Raw genomic sequence first — 22,377 nt, 5'->3', positions numbered from 1 at the left:
TTTTTATTTTATTTTTTTTTCATTACAAAGTCTCATATTCCACTAACTTGCGACAAAAAATTTAAAATTCTAAGAACTCGCCATGCCCCTCATGGAATACCTTGGGGTGTCTTCTTTCCAAAATGGGGTCACTTGTGGCGTAGTTATACTGCCCTGGCAATTTAGGGGCCCATATGTGTGAGAAGTACTTTGCAATCAAAATGTGTAAAAAATGGCCTGCGAAATCCGAAAGGTGCTCTTTGGAATGTGTGCCCCTTTGCCCACCTAGGCTGCAAAAAAGTGTCACACATGTGGTATTGCCGTACTCAGGAGAAGTTGGGGAATGTGTTTTGGGGTGTCATTTTACATATACCCATGCTGGCAAAAGACAACTTTTCCAATTTTTTTATACAAAGTTGGCATTTGACCAAGATATTTATCTCACCCAGCATGGGTATATGTAAAATGACACCCCAAAACACATTCCCCAACTTCTCCTGAGTACGGCGATACCACATGTGTGACACTTTTTTGCAGCCTAGATGCGCAAAGCGGCCCAAATTCCTTTTAGGAGGGCATTTTTAGACATTTGGATCCCAGACTTCTTCTCACGCTTTCGGGCCCCTAAAATTCCAGGGCAGTATAAATACCCCACATGTGACCCCATTTTGGAAAGAAGACACCCCAAGGTATTCCGTAAGGGCCTGGCGAGTTCCTAGAATTATTTTATTTTTTTGGCACAAGTTAGCGGAAATTGATTTTTTTTTGTATTTTCTCACAAAGTCTCCCTTTCCGCTAACTTGGGACAAAAATTTCAATCTTTCATGGACTCAATATGCCCCTCACGGAATACCTTGGGGTGTCTTCTTTCCGAAATGGGGTCACATGTGGGGTATTTATACTGCCCTGGCATTTTAGGGGCCCTAAAGCGTGAGAAGAAGTCTGGAATATAAATGTCTAAAAAATGTTCATGTGAGATTTTATTTTTTGACACAAGTTAGTGGAATATGAGACTTAGTAAGAAAAAACAAAAACAAACAAAAAATTTCCACTAACTTGGGCCAAAAAAAATGTCTGAATGGAGCCTTACAGGGGGTGATCAATGACAGGGGGGTGATCAGGGAGTCTATATGGGGTGATCACCCCCCTGTCATTGATCACCCCCCGCCTGTAAGGCTCCATTCAGACGTCCGTATGATTTTTTACGGATCTACGGATACATGGATCGGATCCGCAAAACACATGCGGATGTCTGAATGGAGCCTTACAAGGGGGGTGATCAATGACAGAGGGGTGATCACCCATATAGACTCCCTGATCACCTCCGTCATTGATCACCCCCCTGTAAGGCTCCATTCAGACGTCCGTATGATTTTTAACGGATCCACGGATACATGGATCGGATCCGCAAAACACATGAGGACGTCTGAATAGAGCCTTACAGGGGGGTGATCAATGACAGAGGGGTGATCACCCCTGTAAGGCTCCATTCAGACACATGCGGATGTCTGAATGGAGCCTTACAAGGGGGGTGATCAATGACAGAGGGGTGATCACCCATATAGACTCCCTGATCACCCCCCTGTAAGGCTCCATTCAGACGTCCGTATGATTTTTTACGGATCCATGGATACATGGATCGGATCCGCAAAACACATGCGGACGTGTGAATGGAGCCTTACAGGGGGGTGATCAATGACAGAGGGGTGATCACCCATATAGACTCCCTGATCACCTCCGTCATTGATCACCCCCCTGTAATGCTCCATTCAGACGTCCGTATGATTTTTATGGATCCACGGATACATGGATCGGATCCGCAAAATACATGCGGATGTCTGAATGTAGCCTTACAGGGGGGTGATCAATGACGGGGGGGGGGGGGGGATGATCAATGACAGGGAAGTGATCAGGAAGTCTATATGCGTGATCACCCCCTTGTCATTGATCACCCCCCTGTAAGGTTCCATTCAGACGTCCGTATGCGTTTTGCGGATCCGATCCATTTATCCGTGGATCCGATCCATGTATCCGTGGATCCGTAAAAATCATACGGACCTCTGAATGGAGCCTTACAGGGGGGTGATCAATGACAGGGGGGTGATCATTGACAGGGGGGTGATTAGGGAGTCTATATGGGGTGATCAGTGGTTCATAAAGGGTTAATAAGTGACAGGGGGGGGGGTGTAGTGTAGTGGTGTTTGGTGCTACTTTACACAGCTACCTGTGTCCTCTGGTGGTCGATCCTAACAAAAGGGACCACCAGAGGACCAGGTAGCAGGTATATTAGACGCTGTTATCAAAACAGCGTCTAATATACCTGTTAGGGGTTAAAAAAAATCACATCTCCAGCCTGCCAGCGAGCGATCGCCGCTGGCAGGCTGGAGATCCACTCGCTTACCTTCCGTTCCTGTGAGCGCGCGCGCGCCTGTGTGCGCGCGTTCACAGGAGATCTCGCGTCTCGCGAGATGACGCGTATATGCGTCGCTGAGCGCAGGGCTGCCACCTCCGGAACGCACATCTGTGTTAGGCGGTCCGGAGGTGGTTAAAGAGGTTGTCCGGGACCAAAAAAATAAATAAAATACACGTTTGCTCACAATGTACATCTAAATAAAGGTGCCTCCATATATTTTCAGCTATTTTTGCCACTTCTATGTGGCTCCAACGGTCCCCCACTCATTGTTTATATATCTGTTTATCTTTCCCTAACTTCCGGCTGCACTGCCCTGTGGGTCCTGGGGCAGCGCAGCATCAGGTAGTTACAGCTGTCTCTCTGCTCTGCTGTAACTCCGCCCCCTCATCAATATTCACCTCCATTCATTCTAAAGCTTCTTGCCCGTGACGTCACCGGACTGAAGGGGCAGGGCTTAGCGGGATGTTGGCCATCCTAGTTACTGCCCCTCCATCCACTCTGCATAAATAACTTATGCTGCCAGTGACGTCACCGGGCTCCCTGAGCAGCGGAAGAGGAAGCTTTGCTTGCCTGCAAGGGACCCGGTACGTCAATGAGAAGAAAACAGTAACTTCCAGCCATGAATTTCAAAGATGAAAACTAGGCTGCAGAAATCTGTGCCAAAGGTACTACATGCTTGTATGTAATGTGTATGCCACACTTGTACTATTAGAGCAATGCCCCCAATCCCGGACAACCCCTTTAATCTTATGACTGCACAGTTTACATTTAATGCTTAAAGGGTTTCTACCACTTTGTTTTCACATAATTAGGTGTCAGACACTAGCGATCCGCTAGTGTCTGCTCTGCCAAACAATCCTAATATAGCTTTTGGGGCAGCCGTTTCGCTAAAAAAAAGAACTTATATTGATATGCTAATGACCCTCTAGGTGCTATGGGGGCGTCATTAGCACCTAGAGGATCGGTTTACCTTCACAAGATGCCGCCGCCCAGCGTGTCCCTCCAGCCCGCCCATCTCCTCTGGAATGCGATCAAGCGGACGACTTCTCGCGCATGCGCAGTGACTGTCTGACCGCTTCCCTGCTCAGACATCTACACTGCGCCGATTATGTCATAGTGCTCCATCGGCGCAGGCGCAGTGGAGATGTCTGAGCAGGGAAGCGGTCGGACATTCACTGCGCATGCGCCAAATACAGACGCACACGGCGCATGCGCGAGAAGTCGTCCGCTTGATCGCATTCCAGAGGAGATGGGCGGGCTGGAGGGACGCGCTGGCCGGCGGCATCTTGTGAAGGTAAACTGATCCGCTAGGTGCTAATGACGCCCCCATAGCACCTAGAGGGTCATTAGCATATCAATATAAGTTCTTTTTTTAGCGAAACGGCTGCCACAAAAGCTATTATATTAGGATTGTTTGGCAGAGCAGACACTAGCGGATCGCTAGTGTCTGACACCTAATTATGTGAAAACGAAGTGGTAGAAACCCTTTAAAGGCTATGTACACCTTCAGAGGCAATTTTTCTTTGATTGCATTTTACTTATTTTGGTTTAAAAATCATAATTTAAATTGGCCTTTATTAAAAATATTGAGCCATTATTTCACATTTGGTTAACTGTTTTTCTAACTGTGTGACTGGTACTTTCACATTCACATTTTGTGTAGGTCATCTAATAAAAATTATCTGTAAACTGAGAGGTCATAAACACTTATTTAAGCCACATTCCTATCAGTAAGATAAGAACTGAGCTATAATGAGTGTTTATAATGTTAGAGATAAGGAGCCCGTCAGCTCCCCAAATGACGGAAAAGACAGAAAATCCAAAGGGTGCGACTACAGCATCTCAGCTCTGTACACGAAAAAGGATTCCATATTTTTAATAAAGACCTATTGAAACAATGATTTGTAGCTCAAAATAAGTACAATGCAATAATAAAAAAACATTGCTAATAGCCTTTAAGGTGGCTGTAAACCTTTGATAAGCAGCCATTAATTTGGATCCCTGAACACATGCATGCACTGCCAAGTGGGTATATGTAATCAGCTGGGAGATGGGGAATGAGCCTGACCTCTGAAAATGGCTGATCATCCTTGAAAACAAATGATTAAAATACAACGTGGTCGACACCTCAGTCCTCAAACATCGTCCATTAGAGGAGAATTGGGATACACCCATACACATTAAATGGGTTGACTGGTTGTGCTGAAATTTGGCTGGGTCATCTGACCTTTCATCTGCTGTGTATAGGCATTGTAACTTCTGACCTACAGTTATATCATGCCTATAAACTGTACTGACTGTCTGTTACCCATAACAACCAGTCCAACTTTTGTGGACAAAGCAAAAAAATCCTAATCCAAAAAAGCTGTGTGAACCTACCCTGAATTCTTCAGTTCGGGAGAACCCCTTTAAGCATGAGGGCAGTGTTGGGTTGCTCTCACATCTTGATTTTTAGTGACATTTTTTTACAGCAAAAACACCAGCACTGCATGTTAGTTTAAAGGGAACCTGTCACCTCCAAAATCCATCCCAAGCCGCCAGCAGTACCTGAGAGTAGCCAGCAGTGTGTTTCTGACGATCATTTTCGTCCTGAAGGCAGATGCCTCAAAAGCTCTGAAAACGTTCTGTTATTCCCTGCCGGCGCAGCTTGAAGTCAAGGGGGCAGCGGCCTCCTTGCTTCAAGTCACGGTAACCACGCCCCCTTCCCTGCCCCTTCGCTGTGACTGACAGCGCTTATGCACTAGAGTTCCGCTGGGTTTGTCGAACAGGCGAAGGGGCAGAGAAGGGGGCGCGTTACCATGCATCACTAGAAAATCCCAGGGGCAGGGGATAAAATAACGTTTTCAGAGCTTTTGAGGCAGCTGCCTTCAGGAAGAAAATGATCGCCAGAAACACACTGCTGGCTACTCTCAGGTACTGCTGGCAGCTTCAGATGGTTTTTGGAATTTTTTTATTTTTTGCTTTCTTGCTTCTTTTCAAAAACACAGCATGCTATAGCTCTTGGTGCTTTTTCAGGTGTTTTCTGTAAGGGAAAATGCCACAAAGAAAACACTAGTGTTAAACCACACTGTGTGCAAAAAAAAAAAAACTCCAGATAAAAGCAAAAAAACAAATGACACTTGATCTTATTCTGACCTTTTTTTTTTTTACAAGTAAAAAAAAAAAAAGGACAGACAAATTTGTGTGTGAAAGGACCCTATTATTAAATCTCATCCATCAGCAGATTTGTACCTATGAAACTGGCCGAGCCTCTAGGTGTAACGGCAACGCCCCCATTGCTCTTAGAGGCTCATTTACATATATTAAAACATCATTTTTCTCAGCAATGCGAGCACATATATGAACATGGGACCAACACAGATGCCTTCAGCTGCCAAACGCACATGTAACAGGTCTGCCAGTTTCATAGGTACAAATCTGCTGACAGATGGTCTTTAACTTGTCTACTTGTTACATGATGATCTTCAGCCAGATGTCCGCTAGTACAGTGATTGCAGCTACCGTTCATCTGAAATATCTCAAGGCATCTTGAGGGTTGTGTAGCATACTGTCTCCTGGAGTTTATTGCTTATTTGTATGGAGAGGTTATGGATGTGTAGGCAGAAAACCTCTACATATAAAGAAGACTGAGCTGTGTCAGTGTCAGGGTCAGCATGGAATTGTGGCCATAGCCAGGGGTAGCTATTAAAAACAAACCTTTTATTAGATACATCATGACAGTATTTGGGAGTGCATGAAGACAACAAAAGTTGTAACCTGATTTACAGGTGTGTTTATTACATTGTTTTGTAACAAAACTGGATCGCCCCTTCAAGGTGACTTCACACAGCAGATTTGTTGAAGAAATATTTGCAACTTTCCCATTCATCTCAATGGAGCATGCTGAAGTCCATGTGCTTTGCTTTCAGAAACAACCCCCAATCACATGTATAGCACCAATTTTATGCATTAAATCTGCCTCTTTTGAAACCAACCTTATTGCAGCTGCTGTTTTTTAGGTACTGCAGTGTGTGTTATTTAAAAATAATTCCTGTTCTTTGTTTTTCTCTTTTTGTGCAGGAAAAAGACAATCGATCACGGCACAAATCACTTCTTGATTTATCAGACCTAGATTTGGAGCTCCTTTGGAGGTTTTATAAGAAGTTACGAGACAGGTATTTATGTTTTACATTTATTTTACTCACTTATAGTGCTAACATGTTCTGCAGCACTTTACCGACATAATCATTGCTTCCTATGGGGCTCATAATCTAAGGTCCCCATCAGTATGTATGTGTATGCACACTTACACAGAGAATGCTATCAATCACTGATAACACCTCCCCTGTGTGCAGCTATCAGTGACTAACAGCTATCTCTGTATACACACTTACACAGAGAATGCTACCACTGATAATACCCCACCCGTGTACAACTATCAATAACTGACAGCTATCTCTGTATACACACACAGGGAATACTATTAATCACTGAGAACACCTCTCCCATGTACAATTGAAGTCAGAAAAGGCAGATTAAATGTATAAATTACAAGTTTTACTGAATCTTTTCCTACTAAACTATATATCAATCTGCTCAGCTCTATAACATGCCACCTGCAGATTGCACTGAATTTCGTTATGATGGGTCCTCCTTAAAGGAGTTGTCCGGGTTCATGCTCCGATGATCTTCCTTGCCCTGCGCTAGATCGTGCAGGGCACGGGCTCTTTAGTTTACAATAACACACTGCCAAGCAGAGTCTTCCACTCGGCAGTGTGTTCCGTGACGTCACCGGCTCTGATGGGCGTGCTTTAGCGCTGCCCTAGCAGTTTTACTGGCTAGGGCAGCGCTAAAGCCCGCCCATCAGTGCCGGTGATGTCACCGGGCTTCCTGGTAGCCCCATGGAGAGCCTGGTTCGTCACCGGGCAAAAGAGCATCAAAGCATGAACTTTAAGCTCTGCTGCTTCTTCACTAATTTTCCCTGGCCATGAAAAGGAGCTTTATTGCAATTATTCATACAAAAGATGCCCAGAGGAATGCTCACAATTGGTCTCTGCTAGTATTAGGGGTTTCTCATACCAGCAGCAATAATGTGTAGCAGCAAATGACGTGAAAGGCTTTTTGATTCACAATTACATATGTAAAATCGGCGCAAGTTCTCCATTTAAAGGGATTCTGTCACCAGATTTAACCCTATTAACTAGCTGACATTAGCGATGTGCTAATGTCGGCTAAATCTAACTAGCCTATTCCTACTTTTATCTATGCCTTCGTTACGCCAGAAATCGAACCTTTATAGGGGGGGGGGGCGTTGTTCCTCTCATAAAGGCTCCGTTCTCCCACATTTGTCGCCTCCCTCCAAGTCTCCAAGTCCTGATTGACAGAGGGCCAGGCAGCGCTCGCATCTGTCTGCCAGCCCTGTGCTCTGGTGAAATCGATCTTTTGAGGCTAAAACGGGAAGCGCTCGTGTGTGGAGCATATGCACTCCACACTTGGGCATCCTGCCCTCTGAATCTAAATGGATCTTTTAGTAATAGGTCATTGCATAAGTAAGTGGAATGCCCCCGTTCTATGGTAGTCTATCTTAAGTATTCCCATCTTAGACAATGGGGGCATATCGCTAGGATATGCCCCCATTGTCTGATAGGTGCGGGTCCTAGCGTATCGAGAACGGAGCGGGGAACGCTGTGGATGGAGGACCCCAGATTTCCCAGGGTCCGTCCACCACCAAGCGCTAATCCCCACTTTCTATGGGGCAGACGGCGCTCGGTTATTTTCGGTGGCCCCATATAAATGAATGGAGAGCGGCTGCGCATGCGCAGTGCGCTCTCCTTCACTTTCGGGGCTCCGTTCTCGATATAGGTGCGGGTCCCAGCGGTGGGACCCGCACCTATAAGACAATGGGGGTATATCCTAGCGATATGGCCCCATTGTCTGAGAGGAGAAAACCCCTTTTATTATCAATATGAATCCTTACACTGTCTATTTAAAGATACATTTACAACTATAAGAAATATCACATTTAGAATAAAAAGAAAAAGACAAATATGCATTAAAAAAATCTGAACAATTGATGATTTGTATAAATGATATATGGTAAGACATGCATAGTAATATGTACAATCAAAGATATGTATAAAAATATGCATAAAACATGTATAAGAATATATGTAAATAATACATATATGGAAATACAATCTTAGGCACACTTGTGGCAGAGTGATCCGGCAATCTGCATGCAAACGGACTGCATTTGTAGACTGATCCTGATGCGGATCCATCTTACAAATGCATTGCAAGAACGGATCCGTCTCTCCGGATCACATCTGGAGAAACAGATCCATTATTTTTTATTTTTTTTATTTTTACCGGTCTGCGCATGTGCAGACCGGAAGGACACGTTCTGGCAGTTGATCCGGAATTTGGGACGGAGATAATACCGCAGTATTTCCTCAGTCCAAAACGCAGTTCAGTGACTGAACTGAAGACATCCTGAACGGATTTCTCTCTATTCAGAATGCATGGGGATAAAACTAATCAGTTATTTTCCGGTATTGAACCCCTATGACGGAAGTCAGTGCCAGAAAAGAAAAACGCTAGTGTGAAAGTACCCCAACATATGATAAAACATGATATTAATCAGTAGCTATAATCAATGTTAAGAACACAAAATTAAATACGGTAAATAGATGTATGTTGATCAGACTACAAAAAAAAAAAGAAAATGCAATAAAAAAATATATTTTGGCAACCGAGAAATAATATCTTATGTTCTTTATTGTAATTTCCTTATGTTTGTTTAACCCTTTCATGACCAAGGGTCATTGATTCCCCAGTGTCCAGGTCAAAATTTACAAATCTGACATGCGTCACTTTATGTGGTAATAGCTTTGGAACACTTTTACTTATCCAAGCCATTCTGAGATTGTTTTCTCGTGACACACTGTACTTCATGATAGTCATATATTTGAGTCAATATATTTCACCTTTATTTATGAAAAAATCCCAAATTTACCAAAAATTAGGAAAAATTCACAATTTTCCAAATTTCAATTTCTCTGCGTCTAAAACAGAAAGTGATACCTAATAAAATATTTATTACTTAACATTCCCCATTTGTCTACTTTATGTTGGCATCATTTTGGAAATGTCATTTTTTTTTTTTAGGGCGTTAGAAGACTTAGAAGTTTAGAAGCAATTCTTACAATTTTTAAGAAAATTTCCAAAACCCACTTTTTAAGGACCAGTTCAGGTCTGAAGTTCCTTTGTGGGGCTTACATAGTGGAAACCCCCATAAATGACCCCATTGTAGAAACTACACCCCTCAAGTTACTCAAAACTGATTTTACAAACTTTGTTAACCCTTTAGGCGTTCCACAAGAATTAAAGGAAAATGGAGATGAAATTAAAAAATTTCACTTTTTTGGCAGATTTTCTAATTTAATATATTTTTTTTCTTTAACACATTGAGGGTTACCAGCCAAACAAAACTCAATATTTATTACCCTGATTCCGCGGTTTACAGAAACACCCCACATGTGGTCGTAAACTGCTGTACGGGCACACGGCAGGGCGAAGAAGGAAAGGAATGCCATACGGTTTTTGAAAGGCAGATTGTGCTGGATTGGTTTTCTGAACGCCATATGTTTTTTATTTTTCTGCCGATCGTCTTGTGCAGGGGCTCGTTTTTTGCAGAAAGTGTTGAGGTTTTTATTGGTACCATTTTTGGGTACATTGGATTTTTTGATCATTTATTATTACACTTTATGGGGCAAGGTGACCCAAAAATTGGCTGTTTTGGAACAGTTTTCATTTATTTATTTTTACAGAGTTCATCTGAGGAGTTAGGTCATGTGATAGTTTTATAAAGAAGATCGTTACGGACGTGGCAATACCTAATATGTATACTTTTATTTAAGTTTTACACAATAATAGCATTTCTGAAACCAAAAAAATGATGTTTTAGTGTCTCTATAGTCTGAGAGCCATAGCTTTTTTATTTTTTGGGCGATTGTCTTAAATAGGGTATCATTTTTTGCGGGACGAAGTGACGGTTTGATTGGTACTATTTTGGGGGTCATAAGCCTTTTTGATCGCTTGCTGTTGCACTTTTTGTGATGTAAGGTGACAAAAATAGCTTTTTTGGCACTGTTTTTTTAATGTTATTTTTATAGTGTTTATCGGACGGGGTCCATCACGTGATATATTTATAGAGACGGTCGTTGCGGACGCGGTGACACCTAATATGTGTATTTTATTTTATTTTTTTCATTTTTTTATAGGAAAAGGCAATGTCTCTTTTTTATTTACATTTTTATTTATTTATTGATTTATTTTTACTTTTATTATTTTCACAGAGGGGCACCAAAGGCTTGGAGGATTGGGGGGCATGAGAAACACTATCGGCTTTCAGGCTCTAATCTGCAGAGCGCAGATCAGAGCCTGAAACCGGCATTTTTTCACTGCCGCGATCTGATTGGTTAGTCTGCACAGACTAACCAATCGGATCGATTGCTGGCAAGGGGCCACTCCGATTGGTCCCTTGCCGGCATTACTGCACTGTATGCTGTCCGTGACAGCATACAGGGCAGGGGCAGAAGCTTTAATCCAAGCGCTTTGCAGCGCTTGGATTAAAGAGCTGCCAGAACGTATATATACGTGGTAGCTGCACGGGGTATGTGCAGCTATCACGTATATATACAGATTTCGGTCGTGAAAGGGTTAATAATTAATGTATTCTAATGATTCATTTAAACCAAGTGGAGATACAGTGTTTAGTCTAAAAATCCAAAACCTTTCCTTTCTGCTTAGTTGCTGGAAAGATCAGGGGACCCATTCTAACATTGTCACTTTTAGGAGAGCAGTATCCCCATTATAAACTCTTGTAAAATGTCTTGGTGGTACTGTGTGTCTCTACTTTACGTTTAATGTTTGACCGATGTTCATTCATTCTTTCTCTTTAGGTTTGTGTGGTGTGCCCCACATATTGTAGGTTGCACAGACATTCAAGGAGGTGTATTACATCAGATGTACCACAATTCATATCTTGTTGTATGACAATCACCTCTGGTCATAGGAATGGTGATTTCTCTTGTCCTATGACATATGATCTCACACCATTTAGTCCGCATCTATATGCACTTTTTTCCCACCTCCTGTTAACCAAGTTCTTTTCATCTTATCGATTTGAGTGTGAGATTGTATTTTAGGGCATGAAGTAGCTAGAATGTTCTTCAAGGTTTTGGGTCTACGGAATGTTAAAATTGGATTGTTAGAAATACTTTGACCTAATAATGGATAGTTCTGTAGTATAACCAATGTTCCGCGTGGTTTTATTTAGATTTTCTGTAAATAGATGTAGATCCTCTACTCCCCCAGATGAGGATAATGCTGTCTATAAACCTATGGTAAAACACAATGTTTGGATGTTGAAGTAGGCCTACTTTCTCCTCAAAGTCTTCAAAGATTCACATAGGACGGTGCAAATTTAGTCCCCCATTGCTGTATTTTTCTGTTGTATATAAAATTTGTCCCTAAATATGAAATAATTGTGGTGTAGTGTAAAAACTAATAATAATTCTCATCCGTATCATTGGGGGACACAGACTTGACCATGGGTATAGCTGCTGCCACTAGGAGGCAGACTCTAAGCACAAAAGTGTGAGCTCCTCCCTTCAGCTATACACTTCCTACAGGGACTAAGCTAAAACAGTTTTAGTTTAGTGTCTCTAGGAGGCAGACTGGTGAGTATTCTCTCGGTCCCCAAGGCCCCCTTCTCAGGTTACTCCATGTGTGAATGTCCCCCACTGAGGCCTGCTTACCTTCACCTGAGACCTCAGTTCTGCAGGTGGGGGGGGGCCTTCATGAAAGGGCACGCTTTTATAGTATTCTCCCCAGGGGCCACCTTCCACTCCTTCCCAGTGTTCCAGTCGTGTTCAGTGCACGTGGACGCACGAGGAACACTCCCTTCCCATCAAAATTCTGAAATTGAGGGCGATTCGTCTCTCTCTGCTTCATTGGACTGACCGCCTCAGGGGACGTCCAGTTCGGGTTCAGTCTGACAATTCCGCGCCAGTAGTCTACCTCAACCACCAGGGCGGTTACCGGCAGCCATGGCAGAAACAGTGCTGATTCTCAGCTGGTTGGAGAACCATGTCCCGGCGCTGTTGGCAGTTCACATTCCCGGCGTCGACAACTGGATCGCCGACTTTCTCAGCCGGAAGTGTCTCGATCCCTGCGAATGGGCTTTTCACTGCAGGTTTTTCTAGTGATCTGTGAGTGAGATCGGCTGGATCTGGTGGCCTCTTGCTTCAACCACAAGGACAAGAACTTTGTTGCACGGTCCAAGGATCCCCTGGCCCTGGTGTACCATGCTCTTGGGATTCCGTGGAGTCAGTTCATGTTTCCTTACGTGTTCCCTCCTCTTCCCCTCATTCCGCGTCTTCTCCGGAAAATCAGGTCCGAAAGTCTGCCCGTCATTCTTGTGGCCCTGGATTGGCACACATCCCTAGTCTCCCTCCTCGCTGACTAACCCTGGCATCTTCCCCTTCGGGAGGACCTCTTGTCTTCCACCCGAATTTAAGGTCTCTACATTTAACGGCTTGGCTGTTTCTCGGTGTTTCTCGGATGCTGTTGTCCAGACCATGATTCGTGCCAGGAAACCGTCATTTTCTCCCGGATCTATCACCGGACCTGGAAGTCCTAATTATTATTATTATTATTATTATTTATTTTTTTGTATCTGATATTTTTTATTAAACAAGTATTCAAGATACAGAAAAAAAGGGATGGGTATAGACCATCAAATTTGGCATTCAGAAAATTGTCAAGACTTTTTCCATAATTTACATCCATATTTCAATAGTGAAAGCAAAAGAAGCAAAAATATACCCTTTTAGATGTAACCCAAAATAAAATAAACCGCCCTCCGACACCCCACCTCCCAGAGACTGGTACTATAACACTTGTATAGGTAGCGTGTGTCAGCGCGTTAAAGAAGATAGAACTGTGACCCTGGAAAAGGTCTTAGCGCCTTCACTTTCCTTGATAAACTTGTCTCTCAAGTCCTTCTCTCCAGATCACCCACCATAGTTATCATTTCCAATCCTGGTCTCGTATGTGAAAACTCGGAAACCACGTGCAACTCCGAGGTCACTCCTCCCATCACAGCCAAGTCAATCATAAGCCAAACTATGATTTTTGTGAACTTGGCCAAGCACTGCCTTTTACTCCTTTTTCCAGACGAAGAATCTTGTCCATTCTGTTCAAAAATTAAACCCCAGAAGGGAGCTGGGGTCTAAGGCAGTATTTAGCAATTCATTGTCTGGCCTGGAAGAGCAAACACTGCACCCCCAGGTGTGAATTGCGATTTGTAATGTACAACAGTCCCAACACACGTCCTCGGACCAGATGGGACCACAATGAGGTTAGCACGCCTATCCAGTAATTCCAAAGCTCCGTACACTCCCAGAACATGTGCATCAGGGATGCAGGACTCTCCCCACATCTAGGGCAGTAAGCATCATTCCTAACCTCGATCTTGAACAGAAAGGATGGAGTCCGGTATACACAGTACACAGTGAACAAGAAGTAATTGGGACATACACTTGCCCTCAGACTGATAACTGAGGTGTTAGTGCCAGTACGGCTTTCCATTGATCCTCTGATATATAACCAACCTCCCCCTCCCATTTTTGTTTGACCACCAAGGAGTCATGCCTCACATGGACGATATTAGTCCACTCGAAGAGCCACAGGTGAGAATCTGTTGCAGCAATGGGACTGTTGTACATGTAAGCGACATAGATTTTGCCTGTACCTGGAATGCATTTCTTAATTGCAAAAATTGAAAAAAGGCTGTATGAGGAAGGGCAAACTCATTCCTGAATTGTTCAAAAGATTTAAACACACCCATCTCTTTGTAGTTGATACAGGAACAACCACACCCTTCTGTTCTCATGGGGAGAACACCTCAAGGTGAAACATTTCAGGAAACTGGGGATTTCTCCATAGAGGAGTGACCTGGGTAAAGCCCCGTATAGACTGCAAGTCACAACATTTATGCCAAACCTTACATATTAAATTAAGTGTAGGGTATCCCGCCAACTTATCAGAGAGACCACTATGTTCTAGTAAGGCTATAGGGGATTCATTTTCTATAATGTGGGCTATCAGCCGCACAGATGCGTTGTCCCCAGGGGTCCTCCCCCAACCCCTCAATTGCTGTAGCTGAGAGGAAATAAAATGTAACTTCCGAAGGTTGTGTCAGCATTCCATCTCAATGAGGAGATCATTCTACCTTCCTTTTATCCTGCCCTGTCTCTTCCTCGCGAGCAGTCACTTTACACTCTGGATTTGGTACGAACCGTCCGCATCTATCTGTCTCAGACGTCATCTTTCCGATCGACGGATTCTCTGTTCGTCGTTCCAGAGGGGCCGAGACAAGGGTTGGCTACGTCCAAAGCTTCTATTTCCCGGTGGATTTGTTTAGCCATTGTGGAAGCGTACCGCATAAATTATCAGGTCCCACCCTTCTGGGTTACTGCTCATTCTGCTTGGGCAGTAGGGGCCTCTTGGGCAGTGCATCATAGAGCTTTGGCCCTTCAGGTATGCAAGGCGACTACTTGGTCATCTTTGCACACTTTTTGAAAATTTTAGTACACACCTTTTGCATCTTCTGACGCTTCTCTGGGGGTGTAGATTTTTGCAGACAGCGGTTCTCTCATCGGAGGGTTTCTTTTTTTATGGCCCACCCTTGGGACTGTAACGTCCCATGGTCAAGCCTGTGTCCCCCAATGATACGGATGAGAGAACTAGATTTTTGTGCTTACCGTAAAATCTGTTTCTCTTCCATTCATTGGGGGACAAAGCACCCACCTATGTGGTTCTGGGTTTGTACATTATTCGATTTTCCTTTTTTCTTTTTTTTCTTGCTTTTCCTACTGCATTTGCACTAACTGATTTAGTTTAGCCCCTGTAGGAAGGGTATAGTTGAAGGGAGGAGCTCACACTTTTTGTGCTTAGTGTCACCTCCTAGTGGCAGCAGCTATACCCATGGTCAAGTCTGTGTTCCCCAATGAACAGAACAGTAACAGATTTTACGGTAAGTACAAAAATATAGTTTTCTCATTGTAGAAACTTCAACACAAAATGTGGCTTGTTATGAGAAATTATATGCTGCTGATCAAGTGTAAGGTACTATTTATTCATCTTTTTTTTTTTCTTTCAGCCCCAGAGAAGAATGTATCTCTGCCCAGACTCTTCTGTTGCAGCTAATTCAGAGCTGCTCTGGTGTACTTGCTGCAGGAACGTCCGCCTCGAAATCTAACCAAGTGCAGTATGCTCAGGAATTATATACTCACTTGTGTAAAGGTAGGTTCCTTTTTCTTGTGTTTCTCAAGATCTCTTAATAGTTGATTCATGAGTTGACTTAATTTAGACATTTATGAAAATAGCATGAAAGCCTACTCACCTTTTTAAAGAGGCTCTGTCATCAGGAGCAACCCTATTAAACCGGTCATACTGCCTGTTAGGGCTCATCATGCTGAATAAAACTGTACCTTTCTTTTGTCTGTATACTAAACAGCTGCAGAGATACCAGCGTATTTATTCACATGTAAATGAGAATTATTTATTATAGTATAATAAATATGGTTTTGAATAAAAGAAAGAAATTACAAAGAAAATGTATAGGTCTTCTGGGATTTGAACCTGGGATCTCTATATGTAGGGTAAACCATTATACCTCTAAGCTATAGCATCACCTTAGAGATGCATAGTATTTCTATGCTTATAAGCTAACATACCTTACTGGTGTCTGTATAAGTGATGAAACCGCCCTAAATTAGGGCATTTAAAATACACTCTGGTGTTCCAAATCAATGTACCCTCAGGGGGGTTAATATCCACGCGTGGTTGAGAGACTGGACACTGACACAGAAGTTGGTCAAAGCACTCTCTAACTTTATTACATGGGGTAAGCCATATATACATCTTCAGAAGAGGGCATTCCTCTCTGAGGCTAAAACATTGTTTCATTGGTCAAAAAGGAAAAAGTGATAAGAGAAACAGAGATAACACTTCAACATCTGCGCAGTGAGTACCACTTTGGAATGTGAACTAATGTAAACATCTAGGTGTTCGCCATTTTGTAATGGCGGACAATCTAACAATAATACTGCATACGTCATATGTGACACTTCAAAGAGGTGCTTCTCTATAGGCAGTGAATAATATATATATCATCAAGCCATATGATTGGCTTACGCATTCCACCACACTCTATGGGACACCTGTAGAAAGATGAGAAATCAGACACTTCTCACAGCACAGCTCTTTGCCTCCCTCTCCCTTCTCCAGCTTGAGACAAAGAGAGAGGTGTGGGAGGAAGGCACTTGGAAAATAAAAAGTTAACTCATTACAGTCCTAGATATACAAAAAATATAGAATAAAATTCACACATCTTTAACATAAGCATACATTGTGCCTGTGAATACAGCAGCAATATGTAGATATGATATTGTGATAGTGATATGATATTTACATGCTAGCACACAGCTCTGGCCTCAGCATGTCTAGTCCTGTCAATCAATGGGAGGGGGGAGTCTGCAGAGCACAGGGGGTGTTGCAGAGCTCAGAATATTTGGGTATGAATAAAAACGCATATTTCTCTGCAGCTATTTATCATACAGACAAAAGAAAGGTTCAGTTTTAATCAGCATGATGACCCCTAGAAGCCAGTATGCCTGGTTTATGAGGGATGATTCTGGTGACAGAACCTCTTTAAAGGGCTTTTCTTAGACTTAAATACTGATGACTTGTCGTCTGGTAGGTCATCAGTATCTGATTTGTTGGGGTCAAACACCCGGGACCAGTCATGACCCTAAACTAAGGGGCTGTGGCAACCTGTAGCATTGCTAAATTCCTTTGCTCTTCTGAACTTTCTGGCATTGTACATATCTGACATGGAGTTGTCTCCCCACCACAAGAAATGATGGCATATAGCAAGGTTACTCTATATCATCACTTTTCTAATGGTGGGACTTTCTAAGAATGTGTTGCTCTTCCCCACAGTGCGGATATTGGTGCCACTGTGCAGAGACAAGGCTGGAGGAAACCCAGTCTTCTCTTTTTGTTGTGATTGGCAAGGTTTCTGAAGGTCCTAGTGATTATACCATAGCAGTCATAGATGGCAAAACCTCTATAATTGTATGTATGCTTCACATATGGAAACAGACATTAGTACTTTTGTAGATAAGGCAGACTGTCAAATGTGATGATTTTTCTGAAGAGCTGTTAATAGCACAGTTTAATTTTATTCCCTGCTACTCTCATTTCAGCTATGGACAGCATGGACATTTCCTCTTTGTCTTCTAAAGCTCTCAAACAAGAGATTACTAACACTTTACTGAATGGAGCTGCAATTTTTTTTCCTGATCGTGTGACCAGAAGAGATCAACTGTTCTCTTTAATGGTAAGAATATTACTATTAGGAACCTTGCACGCTAAAAAACAACTGATAATTGATTTATTTCTATTTTGTTTCAAAAAAGAATTAGATCGCACATCAACAAGCTAAGCTTTGATCTATAACTGCTTCTCAGCAAAATTAACATCGCCTCTCAGTGCAATAATTGGTGTACGGCCCCCTATACTGCATGCTATATAAGAGGCATTAGTGTACTTTTTGATCAAAAGGCATAAGCCCACTCACTGCGCTAAGCTTGTGGATGTGCAATCTAATTCTTTTTTTTCTTTTTTGAATCATGTATTTCTGTTTTGTGTTTAATAATGGGTATAACAGAGTAATGCTACTTTCACACTAGCGTTTTAATTTTCTGGTAATGAGATCCGTCATAGGGGCTCAGTACCAGAAAAAAACGCTTCTGTTTTTGTCCCCATTTATTGTCAATGGGTACAAAACTGAACCAAACAGAATGAAATGCTCCAAAATGCATTCCGTGCCGTTTAGGCTACTTTCACACTAGCGTTCGATCGGATCAGTTCTGAACGGATCCGATCATAATAATGCAGACGGAGGCTCCGTTCAGAACGGATCCGTCTGCATTATATTAGCATATAAAAGCTAAGTGTGAAAATAGCCTCGTACGGATCCGTCCAGACTTTCAATGTAAAGTCAATGGGGGACGGATCCGCTTGAAGATTGAGCCATATTGTGGCATCTTCAAACGGATCCGTCCCCATTGACTTACATTGTAAGTCTGGACGGATCCGCACGCCTCCGCACGGCCAGGCGGACACCCGAACGCTGCAAGCAGCGTTCAGCTGTCCGCCTGTCCGTGCGGAGGCGAGCGGAGCGAAGGCTGAACGCCGCCAGACTGATGCAGTCTGTGCGGATCCGCATCCATTCAGACTGCATCAGGGCTGGACGGAAGCGTTCGGGTCCGCTCGTGAGCCCCTTCAAACGGAGCTCACGAGCGGACCGACGAACGCTAGTGTGAAAGTAGCCTAAGTTGCGTTCCCATACCGGAGAGCAAACCGCAGCATGACCCACACTGCAAGTCATTGGGGGTGGAGCCGTTTTCTCTGCCACAATAGAAAACGGATCTATCCTCCATGGACTTTCAATGGAGTTCATGACAGATCTGTTTTGGCAATGTTAAAGATAATACAACCGGATCCGTTTATAACGGATGCAGATGGTTGTATATCAGTAACGGAAGCGTGTTTGCTGAACCCTGCCTGATCCAGTAAAAACGCTAATGTGAAAGTAGCCTAACACAATCGACTGCATTTCTAAAATTACGCCTGTTTTACTGTTGTCATTTTTTATTATAGAAGAAAATTACTGAAGAGAAGCAACCACAGTCAGTTCAAACCACCTTCCAGTCTCTGTGTACTTACTTCAGGTGACATCTTTATTATCTATTGCCAGTTCCTGAAATTTTCTGCTAGTAAATGCTTTTAATGACTTGGGGTGCATTCTTGTGACCGTATGTATCTTGTGGTCCGCAAAAAATTACAAATGATGTACGCAATCTTTTTATGCGGACCTATTGTAACGATGCCTATTCTTGTCTGCAAAACTGACAAGAATAGGACATGTTCTATCTTTTTTGCAGCACTGCGAAACAGACATATGGATGCAGACAGCACACAGTGTGCTGTCCACATTTTTTGCGGCCCTATTCAAATTATTGGGTCCACATCCAATTTGCAACAAATGCGGATCAGATGCAGACCAAAAATATGGTCATGTGAATGGAGCCTAGTCTCAATCTCCCAGTGCAAGCTCCTCACATTGTGAGTCTATGTAGATCTCTGCTTCTGCTGCCCAATTTGCCAAGTAGGATATTAGGCGCGTTAGTAGTAGAAAGTTATTGCCAGCAGCTGGCTACAGAATGCGCCTGTCATAAAGAAATGAAGGAGATGCAGAGGGCTCGGCAGACTGGGTACTTTTCTAGACTGTGGATTGTGAGCCTGCTTACTAGAAACCAAGTGATCTATGAACAGGTGGTAGCCGAGCTGCGGTTCCTCGGCGCAGGCACTACATGGTGGAAGGCACCTTCTGTTTGAGGCTCCATTATGTTTCCAAGGCTGCCACAAACGAGCTGTGTGGTGTGGGTATTGAACACCACCAACCTAATATTGATGATCATGACCATCAATGTCTAAATGGTGGACAACCACTTTGATCTCCTGTGTAAGGTCAGCTTTACCCCTGGATCACTTGCCTGTAAACATGGCTGTAAACTATCAACTTTGTGTGCCAAATACTTAGAATAGCAGTTTAATTTCTGAATACTTTGCTCAATAGTACATTTTTAATTGATGACATATAACTTTTTAAATACATTTCTTTATACAGTGAGCAAGACCCAAGTGGACTATTATTACTACCAGATACAGAGATGTCTCCAGATTTTGACATAGGCCAAGTGCTTTCTGTCATGGACAAATTTTGGGTGATGGCAGTGAGAGAGGTACCGTAGTTGCTGAGTGCTCAGTTGTAATGCTTTGGGCTATATGAAAATGAAAACGTTTTGGGGAATTTATCACACTGTGCATTTTAGAATTCTGGCTGCTTCAAAATGTTGCAAAATAGGACCTGTGTGACCTGTTTGGCTTATTATTGCCTAAAATGTCGCTTTGCATTTTATAGCTCTCACACCAGTTTTGAAAAGTGGAAGAAAAATGACGGTGGTTAGCCTATCGAGCTCATTTGTCAGATTTCTCGCCCAATTTCCTTGGGGGACACAGAAGACCTTGGGTATAGCTCATCTCCCTAGGAGGCGTGACACTAAGTGAAAACTGTTAAGCCCCTCCTCCACAGCTATACCCTCAGCCTGGAGAGAGAGACTGCCAGTTTTTGCTTAGTGTCCAAGGAGGCAAGACACTCCCTGCTACTGCAGGGCTGTTTTCTCCTTGTTTAAATTTTGATTTTTACTTTTTTTTTTTTTTTTTTTTTTTTTTTTTTTTTTCTCTCGACTGCTCTGTTTTGGCTTCCGCTGAGACGGTTTTACTCCGATGTGGCTTCTGCCCCGGCCAGGCTTTAGGGGCTGTTCCTTCGCGGCCCTCCCCTCTGGGGAGAACATGGTTGTTCATATGGATGGTTCCGGTGTTCCTTATGGTCTCATACTGTCTCCATTGTTCACACTGGCGGTACTAGCTGTGTGCCTGTTTACCGGGTTGCTGCATTCTGTCCTCCCGCTGGGTGCAGGTTATTTTTTCCATTCTGGGCAATGGTCCTGCTTGGACTTACCTTCTCGGTAACCTGGCGGGACTACTTCTTCTGTCAAGATTGCCCTTCAAGTCCCCACTCCGGGACTGTAGAACACCTTCCTGTGGTGTATAATGACAGGGACTTTAGCCTGCCTTGTCCTGGCGTCTGTTGGATGCTGGCCGGGTCGCTTTCGGTTCCTTCCTTTTGTCCTTCTGCTCCCCCACTCCTGTGGATACGGGACGGCGTTGCTCGGGGGGGCCGACGGGACCAGTTTTACCAACCTTTTTGCCCGTGCCACTGATCTGCGCCTGCTCGCATTGGGTTTCCTCCCGCCTGCCCAGACGAGTCCAGCGAGCACGCTAGTGTTCGCTCCCGGCCGTGCTTCGTCCAGGTTCTGTTGTCTGATTTCGGATCTTACCTGGGGTTCTTTAGGAAGCTGGGCATTCCTCCACTCGGCCTTTCTCTTCCCATGATTCTGTCTTCTCCAGTCTGGCCTGGTCCTGCGACTGGGACTCTGTTACTTGCAGTGTCTGCGTTTTTTTTGCTTGGACTTCTCCAACTCTTGTCGACGCTCGGTCTCTTGTGTTCCGGGAGGTCCGCGCTAAGGTTGACGGCTCCTGGGTGCTTTCCTCCGCTTTAACCAACTGGCTGTTGTTGAGATTGCTGCATCAAAGTCAGGGGTTTGTTTTTGGTGTCACCGTTCATTTCACCGGAGCGGTTAGTGCCTCCGCGGCCGGAGGCATTGGGCTTCGGCCATGCCATTGTGCAGGGTGGCCACGGTCTTCCTTGCACTCCTTACCAGGTTCTCCAGAGTGCGTACTCTGGCTTCGGCGGCTGCTGCCTTGGGCCGCCTGGTTTTGCAGGCGGCATTTCCTTGCTGCCTTCGGGTGCTTCGCCTTGGTGCTGTGGTCCCTCCCCTCTTGGACTGCTTTTGAACGTCCCAAGGTCTTCTGTGTCCCCCAAGGAAATTGGGCGAGAAAACGAGATTTTTGTATAACTTACCAGTAAAATCTCTTTCTCGCTCTTTCCTTGGGGGACACAGCACCCACCCATTCATTGGTTTTTTTCTGCACGGTTTCCGAGTTTTGTTTACCCGTTGGGTAGTTGGCTTGTTGTTTCTACTTGTTGGACTTTGCCTTTTCTCACTACTTGGACACGCAACTGGCAGTCTCTCTCTCCAGGCTGAGGGTATAGCTGTGGAGGAGGGGCTTAACAGTTTTCACTTAGTGTCACGCCTCCTAGGGAGATGAGCTATACCCAAGGTCTTCTGTGTCCCCCAAGGAAAGAGCGAGAAAGAGATTTTACTGGTAAGTTATACAAAAAT

The 22,377-nt window shown here is 43.8% G+C and overlaps 1 protein-coding gene across 2 annotated transcripts in view; it reads left to right on the top strand.

Annotated features, from left to right (window-relative positions):
• Nucleotides 1–22,377, top strand: part of ZZEF1 (zinc finger ZZ-type and EF-hand domain containing 1) — a 140,934-nt gene that overhangs the window by 44,828 nt on the left and 73,729 nt on the right. For both annotated transcript variants that reach the window (XM_044285185.1, XM_044285184.1), the window contains exons 14-18: nucleotides 6,452–6,546; nucleotides 15,600–15,742; nucleotides 17,710–17,843; nucleotides 19,169–19,239; nucleotides 20,199–20,313. In XM_044285185.1, the coding sequence (XP_044141120.1) occupies nucleotides 6,452–6,546; nucleotides 15,600–15,742; nucleotides 17,710–17,843; nucleotides 19,169–19,239; nucleotides 20,199–20,313 (558 nt within the window). The remainder of the gene's footprint in view (nucleotides 1–6,451; nucleotides 6,547–15,599; nucleotides 15,743–17,709; nucleotides 17,844–19,168; nucleotides 19,240–20,198; nucleotides 20,314–22,377) is intronic.

This window comes from Bufo gargarizans, chromosome 3 (genome assembly GCF_014858855.1).
Source record: "Bufo gargarizans isolate SCDJY-AF-19 chromosome 3, ASM1485885v1, whole genome shotgun sequence".
NCBI lineage: Eukaryota > Metazoa > Chordata > Amphibia > Anura > Bufonidae > Bufo > Bufo gargarizans.
Note: the sequence above shows the minus strand (reverse complement) of the source record. Positions and strands in the feature narration are given on the sequence as shown.